This window comes from Xiphophorus maculatus, chromosome 14, assembly GCF_002775205.1.
Source record: "Xiphophorus maculatus strain JP 163 A chromosome 14, X_maculatus-5.0-male, whole genome shotgun sequence".
Lineage (NCBI taxonomy): Eukaryota > Metazoa > Chordata > Actinopteri > Cyprinodontiformes > Poeciliidae > Xiphophorus > Xiphophorus maculatus.
In genome coordinates this window covers 15,818,884-15,838,378 of record NC_036456.1, presented here as the reverse complement: position 1 = coordinate 15,838,378, position 19,495 = coordinate 15,818,884, and the positions used below count along the sequence as shown (strand labels likewise).

General features: G+C 38.5%; 1 protein-coding gene across 1 annotated transcript; it reads right to left on the bottom strand.

Annotated features, from left to right (window-relative positions):
- Window positions 1-896: 896 nt before the first annotated feature.
- sec24d (SEC24 homolog D, COPII coat complex component) lies at window positions 897-18,840 on the bottom strand. Its single transcript, XM_023346592.1, has 23 exons — window positions 18,744-18,840; window positions 16,601-16,788; window positions 15,278-15,380; window positions 14,923-15,056; window positions 14,390-14,839; window positions 13,630-13,751; window positions 13,327-13,438; window positions 12,541-12,668; window positions 11,503-11,641; window positions 11,277-11,392; window positions 10,110-10,234; window positions 7,932-8,123; window positions 7,689-7,782; window positions 6,851-6,967; window positions 6,574-6,744; window positions 5,290-5,386; window positions 5,061-5,206; window positions 4,841-4,979; window positions 4,256-4,374; window positions 3,994-4,173; window positions 3,719-3,913; window positions 3,431-3,520; window positions 897-2,346 (listed from the first exon to the last, which is right to left on the bottom strand). Exons 2-23 carry the CDS (start codon window positions 16,749-16,751, stop codon window positions 2,206-2,208), a joined length of 3,261 nt encoding a protein of 1,086 aa, XP_023202360.1. The 5' UTR covers window positions 16,752-16,788; window positions 18,744-18,840; the 3' UTR covers window positions 897-2,205.
- Window positions 18,841-19,495: the final 655 nt, after the last annotated feature.

Here is a 19,495-nt window from a genome sequence, read left to right as displayed (position 1 = left end):
TTATATTTATATTATTTTAATTTATTTACTGATGTGAGCCACTGATTGTTGGGGGCTTTGTCACAACAGAGAACAAGGTTTAGTTGCATTGAGTTGGTCAACATTGATTTTATTGGATTCACCATTTTAAATATCATAGCTTGTCATTGATTATTTTCTGACCACTTGTTATTTTCCACTCTGTGAAAATAAGAATCGTCCATGAAGTAGAGATCATGTGAAGGGTTCATCTCCGTTTACAGAATAACAAGTTATTCATTTAATTAAAATTATATTAACACATTTTTGATTTTCCAGGTTAAAAAGCAGCTGAGAGTTGCTTCAAACTAAATAAAGATTAGCTCATGCCCCCTTGTGGTAGCAACAGGTTATCACACACGGAAATTAAGACTCACGGTGCTAGGGTCATTCAAATGTTTTCCAATGCCTGCAGTTTATTTTCATGGTCATAATTTTATGTTTATTTATTTTTTTTTAATACAAACTAATTAGATGTGTTTTTCTCTAATTAATTTAAAACGTTTACTTTAAAAAATCAGCTTTCACTAGCAAATAATTTGTCCTTAGTAATTTGTGAAATGGGCAGTTATAAGCATTTCAAGAGGAGACCTCAGATATTCGAGGATTTCAGCTGTTTGAATGGTTGTGGTTCATTATCTGTACATATCCACCTTATGGACAGCCAGACACTTGACATTTTGTGACTTAAACTCCTTGTGTAGTGTGTCAATGCCTGTCAAGTCGGCTGTTTTTCCCATAATGTTTCTAGACAGAACATTTTTGTATTAAAACAATTTATCTTATTCAATATTCTAAATATTACTACTTGAATTAAATTTTTGATGATATCCTAATTTCTTTACTGTGGTGACTGTAAAGAAACAAATGAGCGAAACTGTTTCAGTCAAAAGTTTAATTACCAAAAACAAAAAGTTGTTTACAGTCAGGAAACAGAACGAGCGTCAACGACCGTTGAGTCACTCCATCATTCCAGCTCAAACCAAATCACTGCTTTCAACTTGAAATGGTAATGGACAGAAATCACCTGAGATAAGTTTGCATACAAACTAATGTGACACAACTGCTGGTCATTTACCTCTCTGGCAGAAATATTAACAAATAAATCAACTTAAGGCATTTGGTAATTTTGTGTAAATACAAAAAAAAAGGAACGAATATACTGGCTGCATCAACACAGGGCAGGATAATATTTTGAATAGCATGAAATGCAATACAGTGAGATGATACAGTACTGAAAGCTCTTTCTACATAGATTTAATGGATCTATACACTGAAGGTAGGCTGACACTTCGGCTACATTTGATTTTGCATTTATTGGATAAGTTCGACTGTTTTTAATTTGGTTTTAAATTAACTTTCTATAAAAATGTGCAACTCATGACAGGAACAAATTAAAAATCTTTTTGATGTCTTCCAGCCATCCAGTCGTTTGTCTCACTAGATGTTTTCCCTTTCAGCAGCAGCAGCTCAAGGACTTGAGGGAAGAGGAGAGAAGAAATGTCTTTTCTCCTCCTGCCCTTGTTTGCTGCCGAGCGACAGCTGCGTTCGCTTCGTCGTGAGCTCAGAACAGCAAAACAAAGCTCTTTCTGCATCGCTGCAGGTCGCATGGAAGCTCAGCCATAAATGGACAAAGAATGCGACTTTCAGAGGAAGCACGTGAGAATCGAACACTTTGAGTCACTCCTGGCGTAAAAGCAGGACAGAATTTCAGCTCCTGCAGCCAGAAGCTTTTTTTTTTTTTTTGCCGTCATCCTTCTTACATTTTTGAGTTTTTCATCTGGTTACTGTAAAGCACTTTCCAGTTAGATGATAAAGTAAACATGATAAACATCTAAAAGCCATTTAAACATTGAGTATTTATTGTTTGAAAAATAACAACTTAAATACTTCTTCTTGGAAGATTAACACAGAATGTCTACACAAATAACCCTTTGTCTTTTCCAGAAAATAATTTACAAAGTAATGAAATTAGACTGGATTATGTATTGCTGAGGCCAAAGTTGATTTTAGATCCTCATTTACTGCAAGTTCTTAATGAAAAGATGTTATTTGCACATCAAACCATCCCAGAGGCAGCTTTGGGCTCCGGGCTTCATGAAGGCTGTCTGCAGTCACGTTATCATTCATATCTCTTAGAAATTTGTTATGGATCATCTGAAATGTTCTGAGGCCAGGTGTGTCAGCTTAGGTGAGCAGCTGCCTGATTTCCCGGTGAACGTAGCACAGGAAGTCCATGTAGGAGGCGCCGCCGTGCAGGCCTTTGTCCTCCACCAGGAACTGACGGAACAACATCTCCGGTTTGTCTCTCTGCCTCACGATCTGCAGCTGAGCAGGATGAGAGAAATGTTACAAGTTTGCAGTTTGTGAAGGAGCTGGAAACTTCATGATGATGTAAGAACTCCAGGTAACCTGAGGAGGGGAGCCTCTGCTGTGGTCGTCACTTCACAGTAGTTTGTAACTTATTCATACTGTTACGACTTTCTCACTTCCTCTTATTTTACTGGGATTTTATGTGGCAGAGTAGTACAGGATTAATTCTACATGATTTTTGTAACTAATATTCTAGAAACTGTGTAGTTTATTTATTTTACTTTACATCTACATGTTTCTCACCAACACTTACACTATACACCGCCTTACAAATTAACTCAAATTCTGAACTTTCACTTTTTGTCACATTACAATTGCAAAATTCAATCTATAACACAATGGTAGATGATTGTGAAGTAGAAGAAAAAATATGTATGATTTAACTTCTAAAAATATCTGAAAATCTGTGTGCATTTGTGTCTATCCCCAAAAATTAGGTCCGTGTAACCAGTTGTCTAATTAGTAATTGGAATCCACCGGTAGGTAATGTAAACACAAACATATGCAGACATTTGAAGAAGGGTTTGGTTATAAAATAATATATGCTTTGAACAATTTATAGCGAAACAAAAAGAAAACCTGTTAAGAGGCTCCAGAAGACTTGAGATGGGCTGGAGGTCCTCATTATAGCAGGACAACTCCAAACTCACTGCTAAAATGGAATGGCTTAGATCAAAGTGTTTGTGTGGCCCAGTCAAAGTCCAGACTTAAATGGAAATTTAGAATCAGAGGCAAGACTTTCAAATCATTATCCTGTCCATCTAATCATATTTAGTTATGTTGCAAAGAATGGGCAGACATTTCATTCTCTTAAAGCTCCGAGGTTCATTTCAAGCTCAAGGTGTTTCTACTAAAGTATCTTGGGTTGAACACATATTACTAGCATGTATTGTCAAAAAACATGGAAATTACAAATTATTTTCCTTCCACTTTACATGTATGATCTCTTCTTGTAGGTTGCTGTTTTATCATTTAAAAGTGTATCTTTTATTCTTTATCTCCTCCTTTGAAAGCAGCTTGTTGTTGTTTTAGTTGTTACCTTCATAGAGTTTGGCCTTTTCTCCAGCAGCTCACTGATGATGGCTCGGACCTTCTTTGACAGCGGGTTGTCCAGCTCTGGCAGCGTGAACTAACCACACAAAGAAGGTTAAAGTTTAAAGCAAAGGTTTGTAATATTGATTCTGCTAATGGTTACAAGAGCAGAAGAAGTGGCATTTGTGATTCTAGGCCACATTAACACACCCAGTCGTTCTAATTCCCATTAAATTCATCTGGAGACTAAAGAGACAAACTGTTTCATCCTGTGTGTAATGAGATGACTTCTCACCATGTGTTCTTGCTGCAAATGGGCGAGCGAGGGCGCGTTGAAGAGGCTCTGGATCAGATCCGGCGGGCTCGCTTGGCCCAGCCACAGAAAGATGGAGTGCCCATTCTCCAGCAGAAACAGGCCGGAGTCTGAGAGGCGTTCCTCAGAGCAGCGGACCGGATCGGGCACCGCCTCGCTGCCAACGTCCACGTTGTGCTGGGAGACAGGAAGCATGGTTCGCTGACGTTTTGATCAAAGAACCGCTGACCATGCACAGTTTGTCTGCCTGCACCTACCAGCGGGATGAGGCGTGGGTAGAGCTGCAGCTGGCTGTCCTCCACCCCCATAGCCATGACGGACAGCCGCTGGTGGGCCCTGTCGTCTGTGGAAAGCTCAGTGCTGCCCACTAGTGGAGCAGTTTTCATCAGGCTGTTCATGTAGACTGGGAACACTCTCATGGAATCAGGCAGGATCAGCTGCATACAGAAAAATACAGTTAAACAGGAGCTTTTTATGCTAAAATGAGAATCACTAAATGTTTTTCTTTATTTCTCCAACCTGGCTTGCAGCTGATGGACTGGCGCAGTTCTTCCTGTAGCAGGCCAGCATGTGGGCCGTCTGGTTGACCAGGATGTCCCTCACGTTCTTCACAGGCTGGTTCAGTATGGCACGGTAAGCTGGAAGCAGTAAGGCTGAACTTTTAAACACTTATGCAATTCTTTAAAAATGACCTTTAAGACATAAGTTCAGTGTTCCTTCACATTTACTCCAATTTCAATGAAAAGAAGAACATTCTTGTCATCTAGGTAGAAATATTTACACTAAATTTGCTCCAATCACCTTTCAAAAAAGGCTGATATAGCAGAAACTATAAGAAATAAAACTAATAAAGTTTGAAGAATTGTTTTGGAAACCTGTGTGTCACATACGACGAGATGTTTTGTTTGAGTCTCGTCTGCCTGAATGATATCCGATGCCTTGTCCTCGTTTTTGTAATTCAGACACAAATAGCTGTTTTCACATTCCTGACTGGTGAGCCAGCGTGTGCCTGCACCAGCTTCTCCTTTGTGGGTTCAACTAGGATATTTAACCCTCTTAAGAGGAGACTTTTTTTCTACTTTAAGCATTAAAACAGGAGCTGACCTGATTTGGCGAAAAAGTTGATGAGCGAGTCCGTCTCGCAGCACTTGTACAGCTCAGACAGCTGTGAGGTGCAGTTCAGGCTCAGGTTGTGGATGCGGAGGCGTCGCTGACCGCTGATGGTGGTGTACAGCAAAGCACACTGGGAATTAAAGAACAATGAAATGTTTTCAACAGGATCCGTCGCCATGTATTAAGCGGATTTTGTTTCTGAGAGGCGGACCTGCATAAAAGCCCCCGACTCCTCGCTGAGAGTGTCATCGTGCTTGAACTCCACGGTCACAGCCTTGTCGCAGTCCACAGCTGCCATCTCCACGTCTGTGGTGTTGTTCATGTAAATGGCCCCGAAGAAGTCTGTGGCCCTGAAGCCTGGAGGGTCACACACACGGCACTGTGCAAAAAATCTGGTGGCCAACTTTAACAATAGGACGTAAAGGTTTGCTTTTCTTTACCTGTACTGGTGCGGACTCTCATTACGGCATCGAATCCCAGGCTCTTCTGCAAATCCTTCCTCAGGTCTCTGAGGAAGTGCTCCCCATCGGTCGCCACCTGTCAGCAGATGGCACTATTGTCACTATTTGGTCTTGTTTGGCTAAACAGCCTGAGAAATTAGTAAAAGTAAATACATCCTGACATCTCAGCGGAATTCAGATTTCACTTTGTGACTTAATAAAACTCTGCATGAAGAATATGTTTATATTATCTTTAAAAAACTGGGTACAAGAAATAGAAAACTCTGTACTTTAAACATCTTTTAGGACTTTGTTAGATGCTTTGACAATTTATTTTTATTATTTAAATGTTGTTGTTCAAGTATAAATCAAGGTGTAAATGTATTACGGTTTTTACAAATTAAATCTAGCTACTAAATAAGAAAGCTCTAAAGGTATATTTTATGGACCCCTGCATAACGTAAGCATCAGAATTAATGCACATCTTTTCAGTTGTTTATGAAAACAATCCTTATTGTTTATTTGTTCTGTAACTATTAACATTTTTTTTAAATAATCTTTGTGACATTTTACTTTCTGTCACAATCTAAAAACTGGACTCTGTTTCCTACACAGTGAGTGAATAGTCCGTCTTGAATAAAACTCTCCTGCTATTTGTAATACTTAGATACTCCACCAGAGGGCAGAAGACAAATAAAAGATCTGGACTTGCGAAAACAAGAATCAATTATTTTATATGTGGCTTTAGAGAATTCAGTTTTACTAACAAGATTCCTGCTTATCGTCTTTATAAGAGAGTTACTTTTACAGAACTATTTGAGGTTATTTTTTCCTCTGAATTATGTAGATATTTTTGTAGCATAATTTAGACATTTTTCTAGATCTGTTTAAATTACAAAGTTATTCATTTCATTAGTTTAGTGCACATGTCGTCTCAAGGCACTTCAGAGAACAAACCGATTCCATTTGTAAAAGAAATTTAAGGCCATATCAATCAAACTAAATGGGTTCCACTTTAATCAAAAGCCTTTCACTTTGGTTCTAGTGAGAATACAAAGCAGCCAAATGCTAGTTTTCCATCTCAGGAAGCACAGCTGTTTCCATTCAGCTCTTTACTTTGCAGCAATCCCTCCTCCTGTTTGAGCATAAGGTAACACTGACACAGCTCACGTAATTATAAAAATGACTCAGAAGAGAACCATAAGAGTTGCAAATTGTGTTTCTGCAGTGTCTTGAGAGCTTGTTGTGCAACAAGCCAGGAGGTATTGAGGCTGAGCTCTTTACCTGGAAGTTATTGTACTTGTAGACGGAGCCTCCGGTGTGTGAAGGCACATCGGCCATGGAGGCCAAATCAAGGTACTGGCTGGGGAAGAGGAAGAGATCAACGCAGCATCCTTGTGCCACGCAGTCTTTAGACAGCTGCTCATACACTCCTTTCTGAGGCTGGAAAAGGGTCTATTGTACAAACAAGGCCATCAGTGTTGGGTAAGACATCGTTGATTCGTAATGAGCAGGTTATAAACCGACATTTAAAGAAAGTTCATCTAAAAAAGGAGCTCACTTTCTCCTTGTCGGTGTTGACCAGCTTTTTGTCGTCTCTGTTCTTCAGTTTCCCTGGAGCCTCAGCGGTGGGCATGGACGAGTGGAAGATGAAGAGCTTCCCGCTGCATTCTGCTGCCTGGAAGGACGACAACAGATTACATGCAAATCTGACTGGGTTGTCACAATTTGGTTTGTGTAGCAACAAAAATCTGTGCAAAAAAATCCAGAAGTGGGCAAACTGATATGTAAATATTCTAGTTCCGCAATATTGTGTTCCATCTACTACTTCAAGTTAACCATAAACCCTGATCTTACATCAGAGAAACAAGCCGTCTGTTAGCTTTAACTGACCACAAACAATAGATTGAGAAAATGCTTGCCTAAGTGGACTCCAGTGTCAGGGTCTGTAGTCCCATAAATCTGAAACAATGAACACTAAAAACACTGTTTCAGTGTTTGTGTGTGATTTTAGTTTTTATTGCCCTGTGGTTTTATATTTTAAATTGATATTTTTTTATTTGTATTCTGGTTTGTCTAATTTTACTTTGTGTAACCATGAACTGCTAATAAAGTTTGAATGAACTGCATGCAGTGCTATTCAGAAGTACAGGACGATTGACTGGGAGAAAGCGCTAAGTACTAAAGTTTTCCATAAGTCATGGAGGGGACCTACAAGAGCACATATTTCTACTAGAAATATAGAAAACAGAATCCTTCGACCTGTGAGAACCCAACACACAAATGGAAACACGTTTCAGGTTACATATAAACTCAAAACAGTGCATGACGACATGGATGATGACAGGAAGTGCCAACGTGTCCCCCTACATGCTGACACATGTCAGACTGTTGCTAACCTTAAACGCCTCCACTCCAGCCTGGATGACGGGAGCGAAGACCGTCTCACTCTCGTTGGTGTCTGCAAACATGTCGGGGATCTGATCCAAGAGGCTGAAGAGAGGAGAGATTAAGAACTGGTCAAAGCCAACAGGTGCCAGTCCTGTTGACTGAATGGGGACAGTCAATGGAGACATTTGCTTGCTTCCAACTTGAGGTCCACGGACACTCATTTTTGAGATATGTTATAATACGTGTCTTACTTGTAGATGACGGCCCTGGAGTCCTGGTAATTCACGAGAAAGCCGTCGAGCAGCGGGACGAACATTTCGACTATGTCTGACACCACCATCATCTGCGGCTGGGCCAGAGCGCTCTTCACGTTGTAGAAGTGAAGCACCTTGTTATAAGTAACAAAGCCCACTTTTATTGCTGAGGCCTCTGCTCCATCCTCCCTGGAATCAGCCAAAAACAGCAATAGAAGACTTTAAGAAGGGCATCAGGTTTCCTTCAGGGTGGCCTTAACTAGTATCAGGCCAGATGCAGTGAATGAAGGAGAGTAAATATTCTATTAGTTAAGAAAACAAATACCTGGATTAGTTCTGGGGGTGGGGGGAGTAAGTTATTTTCTCTCATAAAGACACAAATTTGTTAACCTGGATATCTTGGATATAGCAAACCTACAATTGTGATCCAAATATTAATATGCAAGGTTTAATAATTTGTTCTTTTGTTAGGGTGCAGTGTCATAACCGGTTGCAAGTCTCTGATCCACACATGGTAACAATACAAATATAAACAGACACGCCAACAATGGGTAACCATCAAACTTCTGGCACAATTCTGGTTGAAAATGATGACTCATAAACTGGAGCATGTGTGTCTTCTCCACAGTCAAATGGATGTTACAACACAGCTGAGAGGGGAACCCCTGGCCCAAAACCTTCATACTGGACTGAACTCCAGAAAAACCAGCTCAACGCCATCTTGAAAAAAGCTCAGCGGTGAAAGGAGACAAACAATTAGTTGCTTGGCAACACTGAAGGCAAGTTCCAACTATTGCTTCTTGATTGTTTTTTTCAGAACTTCCTGTTACCCTTTTATTTGTGTGGATTTCTGATGCTCCTAAATTGAGAGATTAATTACAGCAGTAATTACAGTTACATGAGCTGCCAAAACTGTCAATAGAATAACCAAATATCCTTCTAATAATATACTAGATAGAAGTTTGTTGCTAGTGGTTTCTCTGCAGCATGCTGGAAAATATTTAGCAAAATATTTTAGCTTTATTCAAACTTGTATTTATATTTCTGACCCTGTAAATTAAGAAAATGCCATCCAACAAAACGGTTAAAACTATAATAGAACGTCTACGAGACTATGAAATCATCTAGAACTGAACTGTAAATTACAAAAGAGGATTCGTACTAAATCTGACTTTGAAAACCTCTGAATCAAAAGGTTTTAGCTGTATGAGGCAAAACAGAAGAACAGTTTAGACAAGAACCTGGCTTATCTTTGTGCTTCATTGTCAGGCCTTGTTTCGTTTAACAAGAAGACCTTCCAAGTCAAGTATAAACATCCCTGCAGGACTGGAATACGATCCAAGAGGGGTTTGCTTGGTGATGTTTGGATTCTATTGAGAGCTATATTTGTGATTCACCGACACACGAATAAAGAACCTCTTAATCTCACCATTAGAGTTGGCTCAGTCTACAGATATTCTGCGAGTCTGTAGATATTCCACAAAAACCCACTGATATTTACCACAACACAGAAGAAAATTATACTTTGCCAACACTGCAAGTGCCAAATGCTATTTCCATATAGTTCTATTCAAATTATTCACATTCACATTAAAGGAAAGGTATGACTCATTAACAACTCTTCCATTATAGCCTAGAACATCACTTCAGAAGAGCTAATGTTCAGCTGGGTCCTCAAACTACATAATTTGGTTTGCTTTTTAATGTAACTTTTTAATGAATGCCATATTAATTCAGCACACATTTGGGAGAACAGGTGACCAACATAAAGCATGTCAAACTGAACTGACAGATTTTTATCCACAGTGTGAATTTGCCGTCATCTAAGCTATAAAGTCATGACAGCAAAAAGAACAGAGATATTGTTGCTGGCACTAAAGAAGCATGTAAGGAGTAACCTGGAGAAGAGAAAGCTGTTCTCGAAGATAAATCGAAATGTCAGCAAAAGGTGGATGAAGCTCACGCAGTTCTGTTTTTTATCATTTCACTGATAGCAAAACTATGAAACCTTCACTTGACTCAAAGAACAAACTGTTTTGTTTTTTTTGTTGTTTTTTTTTTTTAAATCAGAAAAGCGCTTTTCCCCCCCAATTAGTCACATGTTGGATGCGAATTGTAGCACTGATTTACTCGGCTGGGAATAAACAAACCAGTTGTTAGTATTATTATTTGTACCTGGGCAGCTTCTCCAGCAGACTCTTGAGCTCATCGCATACCAGTTTGACCAGTCCGCTTTTGATATTGGTGTAGGACACATCAATCATGAAGATATAGGCAGGAGGATTGGGAGGCTTATTGTTCTGCGAGGGGAAAAATGCAGTTGTGTTGATCAATATTTTTATTCTCTCAAGGTGGACAACAAATTATATAAAAGTGATTTCCTCTTGCTATAAGCACACAGTAACAATTTCTTAAGTTGATACGTAAAGAGAGGTGGTCACAAAACGGTTTCCATGACAATTCTCCGTTTAACTAATGGAGTTAAACAGTTCAGTGTAAGCCCCACTCCTTGACTTGCGAGTTTGACAGATAAGATTATTTCATGGTGTCACTGCTGGAACAGGAATCATGAAATAAATACACAGTTAATTAATTATCTGCATCACATATAATAAGGTTGCATTTTAATGATTTTATGACATATGCAATAATTTAAGCACTTAATTAAACTTTATTTAATTGTACATGTAGTTATTAAAGAGGCATTTATTTAATTTTGTCTGTTTTGGTCCTCCATATTTTACCAATCAAGTGACTTCTGAAGGCAAATGATTGGTAAAAAAATAGGTTTTATTTAGCAACCTCAAAGGAAGGGGGCTGAATATATATGGATGCCAGAATTGTCAGACTTATATTTGCAAATAAAAAAAGATCCATGTCCACATTTTGTTTTAGTTCTGTAAAACACAAGAGTTGTACTTGTGTTTGAAAGGTTTAACTCTGATTGCTTTGTTTCATTTGTTGTAAGCAGAATAAAGATAGATCAGTGGAGTGACTAAGTTGAAACCTCTCATGTTGTTTACATTAGTAGACGTCCTCATGGGGGACACAATTAATTTACATCACCGTCTCCCCATTGTCCTCTGTTTTCAGTGTGCTCAAGACTTTTGTCCAACCATATGTCCTTGCCAGACTAATTTGTACAATGAATAACAGTCTCTGGAAAATCTTGCGCACAGTATTGAAGCTCTTATGGTCGGATCCAACCGTGGTGTTTATAATTATTGCCATAAACAGGAACTGAGCTGATAAATGTAGTTATTTGTCTGTATTAATCAGATCATTTTAAGTCAGCATTGTGTAAACAGGATAACTGCAGCCAGATCTGTTCTTGTAGTTTACCTTGCAATAATCAAGTGTGGCAACAAACTCATAGGATCCCTGGGAAAGCTCAGGCCTCTCATAGAAGTCCACCCTACGGCCCATGTGGTCCAGGTGTTGAAAGTAGAAGACTGGCACTTGACGAGAAAGCAAAGAATGACACTTAATGTAAAATTCTCTCATATACTATTTCACTCCTCATTATATTAACAGAATTTAACACAGTCTCATTTTCTTCATGCTATACCTTCACTGACACAGTTGCAGAAACTACACTGATAGCGACGACCGCCGTCGATGAACTGCATGTAGGGGCACATGTAGGCCTTACATCGATTGCAGCGTATTGGGCCCGTCTCACCATGGTTCACAACATACAGAGGAGTCTGAACAAAAGAAGAAACCTGTTAAAAGAGGTCCTACAAGGTAGCCATATATTAAAGTTTTTGGTTATAATGTAAAAAAGTTCAAAGGACATGGATTCTTTTGCAAGGCACTCTGCCATCTTCATATCTACTAAAGAGTTTTCCAGTGATTCTTTTATGCATGAGAAACTAAACGTTGCTTTAAATTATGTTAAGAAAATAGTTTGCTACTAGAACTACAATATTTGAAAGAGTTTTGTATTCTACAGGCGTTTTCTAGATTCACATATTAAAACCAGTTGCACAAAGTAACTCTTATGCCCGCTAAGATGATTTTTGAGCTACGTCCAAATGCAATGTGCTCAATAAGTGAGGAGAAAATATCACCTTTGAGGCTTTTTGTCTAAACCACATTTGTTTTTATTTGCCCCAGCAGATCTAACACTAAGTGCTAGGTCTAAAAGCCAGATGAGGAGAGCTAACATTTCCCAAAAAGGCCATGTAGCATCTGGGACAGAGTGAGTGGAGGTGGAAAATATCTAAGTGAGTATTCTTCTTCCAATAATCATCTATAGGAGGTTATTCAAAGGACAAATTAAGTCCTTCAGAACAATGACAATTTCTTTAAAAAAAAAAGAAGTGAAATTCAGGCATATGGTAATAATTGTGTTCACTAATTGAATAAAACCAAGTGTAAATGCCACTACAAGCAGATAGATATAAACAGCTTTCCTGAACTCTGCATAATTTAGAGTTCATGCTGCATTGCAAAGGAAAAAGTAAATTTCTTTTGTAGACAGACAAAACAGTACAACAAAAGAACCATCCAAGTGTTGAATAAACGCTTGACTAACATCAAAACATTGCTGTAATCTTATCTTCCTTCTCTGTGTGATGGTCTGAGTAAAAATGAAGCTTACCTCATTTTTTGGCAACTTTGCAAATGGTTTAATGATGGAAGCGAGAGGCACTTGGCACTGTTTGGCCAGCTCAGCGGTGCAGGGCAGTGAGTAAGTCGTGCAGCGTATAAATCTTGGACTGGCGTTCCCTGAAGTCAACAAAACAACATATCATTGGACACATCAAAATGAGAAACACTTTTGTTCTAATTGTATATAATCTATTTATCACTGTCAAAGTAATGTTGCAACTTATCCAGACATTGAAAATGTATTAAAAATTATATTTCATAGCATAATAAAATTCATCTTAAATCAAACACTGATGTTGCTCTAAAAGGGAAAGAGAAGAAATGTATTTCTGGTAGTTATGATACTTAAAACTAAGAACAAATGTTCATATTGAATACATTCCTATTGGTTGACCTGATAGCTCCCATTTCTGCATTAAATGAAAGATTTTTAAGATTACTGCTTTGAGGATCACTTTCAACCGAAGCTCAGACACATCAACCAGAAATAACAAGCCAATTATATTGGGTATGTTGGACAATGTGGGATGTACTTCATATTCATATAATCCAGCCAGTAGATCAAATGGAGCTGCAAACAAGCCAATCACAGGAGCTTGTCTTCTGTGACGTCAGAGAGCCTCACAAACCCTGACAAAAGTTTCCCTCAATTGTGAAGCTTTTGAAGCAACCGTTGAAACTTGCCATTGAATCAATAATGTATGAATAAAACACAAACCAATACCAGTTAACTGAATAGTCATTTAGGCTTGTTTCAAATCAAAAATATTAGTACCTTGATCCTGAACTGTGAAGTCAGTGGTGACAAGAGGTGGGACCTGTCCTCTCATGTTTGTGCTAAAGACATGTCCTCCCAGCCTCGCTTTGTCATCCTCAATAACCTGGGTCTAAAAGCAGAAAGGTTGGAGTAAAAAAGTTTATTTGATAATCTTTCAGAATATGAGAGTAGAACAAACACACATATGAAATTAAAGAGAGATTGTTTATGGATTTGCCAACAAAACAAACATTTGGGTCAGAATGAACAACTACAGCAGAAAATATTGTAATACAGCAGGTATAGTTTATGCACACTCACTGTGCTCGGTATAGAATCAGGATCCAGTTTCTTTTGAGGGGGACCAGCAAGTCCTCCTGAAGTTCCAGGAAAGCCCCCTGACATGCCTGGCTGGGGTCCAGACATGAGTCCCCCAAACTGACCTGCAAGTTTAAGAAATGCATCATAATCAGAATAATGAATCAAAGAAAAAAAAAATTTAAGTTATACTCAAAACATTTGCCTTTGATTAATATTTAAATTTTTCTTATGGCTTATGAAGACTTGGAATGAGTCCAGTGTTGCCAATCCTGCTTAAGATTCTCTGGAGACCAAGTCATAGTGGTAAACAGACATCATGGATAAGCTTCCACCCCTGCTACCAAGCTCCTGAATGCAGAACCACAGACAAAGATTTGCTACCTCCAGGAGGCCATGGTAGGAACTTCTTGCTCCGTCTAACTGTAGAACTATGCAGACAAATATTCTACTCCATTTTTAATGGGAAGATTTTACATGTTGTATGTTTTTAAAATCTTTATCTGCATGTTAACATTTTAAGTGTTAACAAATCAAAACCAGGTTTTTCTTTCACCTGTGTACTTTATACTTCACAGTCAGTGATGTAAAGTGATTAGAGGGTCTAAGTGTAGAAAGACTGTATGTTCTGTCCTATAAAGGGTTTGATTCTTAGTTCTGACATTATAGTGAATAAATATAAAATTAATATAATGCATGTGAAAAATATATCATTTAATACAACAAAAAAACCCTGCTGTGAAAGTTATTGCAAGCTTGTTACCTGATTGCTGTGGGTAACCTGACGGAGCAGTGGGTCCTGTACCATGTTGCTGGAAAGCTCCTTGGCCTGAAGGTGGAGGTCCAGGAAAAGGCATGTTCATGCCTGCCATTGGCGGCCCAGTCATCGACTGTCCTCCCATTGGCGGCCCAGCCATCGACTGTCCTCCCATTGGTGGCCCAGCCATCGACTGTCCTCCCATTGGCGGCCCAGTCATCGACTGTCCTCCCATTGGCGGCCCAGCCATCGACTGTCCTCCCATTGGTTGTCCTGATGCCAGCATATTTGTAAGGGGTGACTGTGGCGGAGACATCTGATTCTGAGAGGCCATGTGTGGTGCCTGTGGGGCTGGATGTATCTGTGGCTGACCCATTGCTGGAGCTGGTGTCTGGAAATGTTGCTGGGCAACAGAGCTTGTTGGAGGAAGGGGTTGGCTCTGCATGGTACCTGGAGCTTTGAGGACAAGGCAAAACATTAAGATATGTCAGGTGTTAAAGATAATGTAAAACTGAAGCATCAATAAACAACAACTTTACCATAGCTGCCCAGGTTCATAGCACTCATCTGATTAGCAAGCTGCTGCGTTGGAGGGGCAGGCGATGCCATATTGTTGTACACAGAGTGTGAAGGCTGACCATAGGGAGGAGAGGCAGCTGATGGAGAGGCATACCTGTGGAATGTTAGAACAGATCAATTAAATAAAACTGATTCAGTGGGTTCTCCTAATGACAGAATACCTCCTACCTAAGGTATTCTGTCAGTAGTAGTCTTAAAGTAATATTTAGAAAGTATTTGTGCTCATGACCTTTTATGGTGTAAGGTCAATGTTTTATACCGTAGTCAAATCTTATGATTTTCCTTTCTATCCAGCTGCTGTTCCAAGAAATTTACCTTTGGGGATGAGCACCGTTCTGCTGCACACTTGGATTGTACTGACTGGATACAGGAGACGGTGGCATTCCTGCAGGCGATGTAGGTGGTGACTTCATCACACCTGCAATGAATAACAGATGGTCTTTTGCTGCTATGTATTACATAAATACATATTATCAAGCATGGAGGAAGCAACACTTAGATGGTTTTGGTATGTGAATTGGAGGTATGTTGATGCATTGGACAAAAGATGTTAAATCTGACAAGAAAAAAAGAAAGACAACAGAGAAGGTTCATGGATATAGTGATGGAATATCTGTAGAGAGATGTGGCAGAGGAAAATGGCAGGATTATGTTTGAAAAATTATTAAAACACCCTGCAAAGTGAAATTATTTAATGGAATGACTCTTTAAACAAAGCTTGAAAGTATTAGGTAGTAGAGAGATCCTAAAATGTATGTCCAGCTCTGACACTTTTTCCTGTGGCTGGGAAACAGATGCTTTTCACCTAGAAGTTTGTAAAGTCAGGAGATTTGTTGAGTAAGAAGCTGTTAACTTATTTAATGGTTTATAAAAACATAAACAAAATTATTTTAAAATTAACAGGGAGAAATACAAGGATGCCTATACAAGTGGGTTGAGACTAGTTTAGACTAGACTACTGCAAACATCCAATCCAGTGTAAATCCACACATGAATCGCTGTCTGTGTTGAGGTTTGAGATTAACATGCACCCTGGCTGACTAAGAGAAATGTAGACAGGGCTAAGCAAGTCCACTCATAGCTGACATTAGAAGCTGTCTTGTGTGATCAGATCTCTGTTACCCACTTTACATGCAAATCAGTGCAGAGCAACATCACTTAGTGAGTTGTCAGCAGAGAAATAAACAGGTCAACAAGTCTGCTGATGTTTTCAGTCAATGTCATTTCACAGCTAGAAAGAGATGAAGATGATCCACTGTAGATCATCTTCATGATCCTTTTGGCACTGGCAGTGCCAAAAGGGAGAAACTAAAAGAAGATGTACATACATACAGTGCTTTGCAAAAGTATTCATAACCGTTCAGCCTCAGCACTGATGCAGTGTTAGTTTTGTGTCACTGATAACATTTCAAAGGTAGGCCTAAAGCTTTTTGTAGTAGCATTTAAATTGGTAAAATGTCAGAATAATTCTGTACATAATAGCTGGTTGCAGCAGTGATTTAATGGAACAGGGAAACTTGCACGCAGTGGGAAAAAATGAAATATTTCAATAAAATATTGACAACGTGCTGGATTGAGCAGATTCTATTCACACAAACTTATACAACATTTAGCATTCTTTTGTAAATGTGATCGTACCTGCTGGTGGAGCATTAAATCCCTGAGGTGGTCCTCCATAATGTCCATAGAGGGGCTGGGCAGGGGGAGCTCCAAATCCACCTTGGTACCCCCCTATTCCCGGCTGGGCCTGGGAGTATGGGGGCGCAGCTACGTAACCCTGTTGGCTCATTCTGATGGGACGGCTGTCACTGTCTGCTCATACCAAGCTGGAATGGTAAAACATAAAGTTTATAAAATACATGAATTAGTTCTTTGTGGATGCTCATTTAATTTTGTATTTTTCTGTAAACCAAATGTAAACAAGCAACGTGAACCTCAGCTGAGATTTGACCTCATTCTGTTATCAACCATGTGTGGCAGACCTTTGACTTTACTTCCTGACAGATAAAGCAGCATTGCTTTAGAACACCACCCTGTAAAACCCAGTAAGTTCAACTAAAATCAAATCAAACAATTAAAGTGTTGACTCTTTAGCACTTTATGCATTAAAGCATAAAGTGTATGGTTTAATGCTTATTCAAAATCGACTGTCACTGCTTAATTTAAACATACTTTTATTAACCTAAAAAGAAGTTTTTATTTAAACAATTAAAATAAATAAAAATTAAATAAGAAAATACATTTAAGGGAAGAAAACTAGATGTACCAGCTTGGTTCATTTAGGACAACAGTTTATGTTTTATTTATTTGATCCAAATTGAAAATATGTTTCAAAGCTTAAATAACTTCTACAACATATTGTGAATACTCTGAAAATACCTTTACAAGTGAACTTTTAGCAGACGTAGGTCTACAGTCTTTCACTGTGAGGCTGAAAGCTTTCGAAATTCCTTTCTAATCCTTTTATTTTATAGACACTAATGACTTTGTTTGAAACTGATCTTATTTCTTAGATTAGGGAATTATTGTTGATTTTCAATAACTTTTAGCCTACTTCGTGCTGTCAGATAGGTTCGGCTTCATTGATTTCACAAGTATGGCAGTAATCAGGCTTGGGTGTGCCTAGTGAATATAAACAACTATTTCACAGACCTGTACACATTTTCTCAAGATTACAGAAGATAGTCCTATGTGGGTTTAAACTCCACTAGCATTTAAAAAATATGCAAAAAAGCTTGGCGTTCACTGCTGTGGGAGGTCTCAGATGATAAGACTAGAGTCAGCATCGTTTTACATGGTGTTGTTTTAACAATTGCCATATCTACTGCAATTTGAGATTGAAAATGTAATTAAGATTACTCTGGAAAAAAAGTTATAATACCATTACTAATAACTGGCTTATTAGAACACAATCAGCTGTAGTCAATAAAAATTGTATTAATCTTCTAATCAGATTATGGGGAACTCTAAGCAAATCAAGCAGAATTACAAATTATCTCAAATGAATTAATACAAAAAAAATAATATGTGAGTAGACCTACAGTTAATAAATGGAAGTGACTATATAGTTTTAAAGTGAAAATTAACATGTGCTGCTGGGTTTTTTAGTGCACAGGCTCGTTGCATAAATTACAACACAAATACCTCACAATACTTGTACGGGATCTTGCCATTTAAAAATCGTGAGTGGATACGTTTCAACTAAATCTACGTATTCAAACAGAAAGATTATAACGCTGCAGCTATAATTAACTTTTTAAAAACCAGCCACTGGGCACAGCTGGGCCATTAAGCAACAGCTGCGTATCAACAACTTCATCTAATGCTTTTAAACCCCGGAAATATGTTATTTTAAACACAATTCGACCTATTTAACATATACATTGTGACAGTTTTGGTGGGGTTTGAGGTTCTGTATTTAGAAGACTGCGCAACTTCCGAAAATTGCCACGTCAAAGTCCGTTATGATGGGTAAAAAAAACGAAAGAAAGGGTGGAAAAAAGGCGTTACAACTCTTCATTAATCAAAACGCAATTTACCGAGCATGTTTACCATTTTGTAGATGGAATTGTACTTTAATAACATTGACCTTTATATATGTTTTATAAAAAAAACATGACATCACATTGTTACTATATATTAAGGAATCTTTGCGAGTAACCGGAAAGCGCTGCAAAGTTTCCAGCTGTGAGCACACGCTTCAAATTAAATGTTACCTGAGGAAGAAATATTATTCATTTGAGCTGTAATGGTGTCATCATTCCTGGTTTGTGTTATTTACCTGAACAGCGGGGCAGAGAGAGATCCTCTTCTTCTCTGAGAAAATCGGAGTGCCACGTCAAACTCGACAGAGCACCGGGTCGCTCCGCTGCCGTGACGACGACAAACCAGCCATCTTTACGGGGCGTTAAAGCTTTTCAAAATAAAAGCACTAATGAGGAAGACACGCTCTCGCACGAGGGAATTAAAGTAAACTCGACGTCGTTTTCTCAAAGAATCACACTGAACCTGTCTCAAATCAACATTTTACAGCCAAGTAGAATTAATCTAGTGTCTTTAGATATGGACACTTTATCATAATCAGATAGTAATTTTTACTCTGAAGAGTTCGCCGTCTAACTTTCGTTTTTGTGTAAAGCAGTCGAGCTAACTTTACAGACTGGGCTTCTGGTGTTGCGCATGCGTGGAACTGAGGGAACCCATACACGTCAGCACAGTGAGCGTTTCATCACCTCAACAGCCTACCTACCTTGTACTTACACTAGTTTTCAGGTTTATTTATTATGCTAAGTAAACATTTTTGATTTATTATGTATTAAATCTTCTTAAAAACGTTCAAATTTCATATATAGTTGTTTTTGTTTTACTATGGTAATTATCAAATAAATTCATTTATTAAGCATATTTAAACTAATTTTAACATTTTTTAAAAATCCTCTGGTCGTTTACAGGTAGAGTTGAAATTCTGCTACTTTTGCTAATTTTGTGCACCATTCACCTTTAGTGCAGATGCAGGTTAGTATCAATTAATAA

Excerpts from the sequence above, each read along its gene's own strand:
- sec24d (XM_023346592.1), bottom strand. The coding sequence starts at position 16,751 with ATGAGCCAACAGGGTTACGTAGCTGCGCCCCCATACTCCCAGGCCCAG. Across the intron at positions 6,745-6,850 it reads TCAACACCGACAAGGAGAAA|ACCCTTTTCCAGCCTCAGAA; the intron begins GTGAGCTCCTTT and ends TTTGTACAATAG. Across the intron at positions 4,980-5,060 it reads AGTCGGGGGCTTTTATGCAG|TGTGCTTTGCTGTACACCAC; the intron begins GTCCGCCTCTCA and ends TTTAATTCCCAG.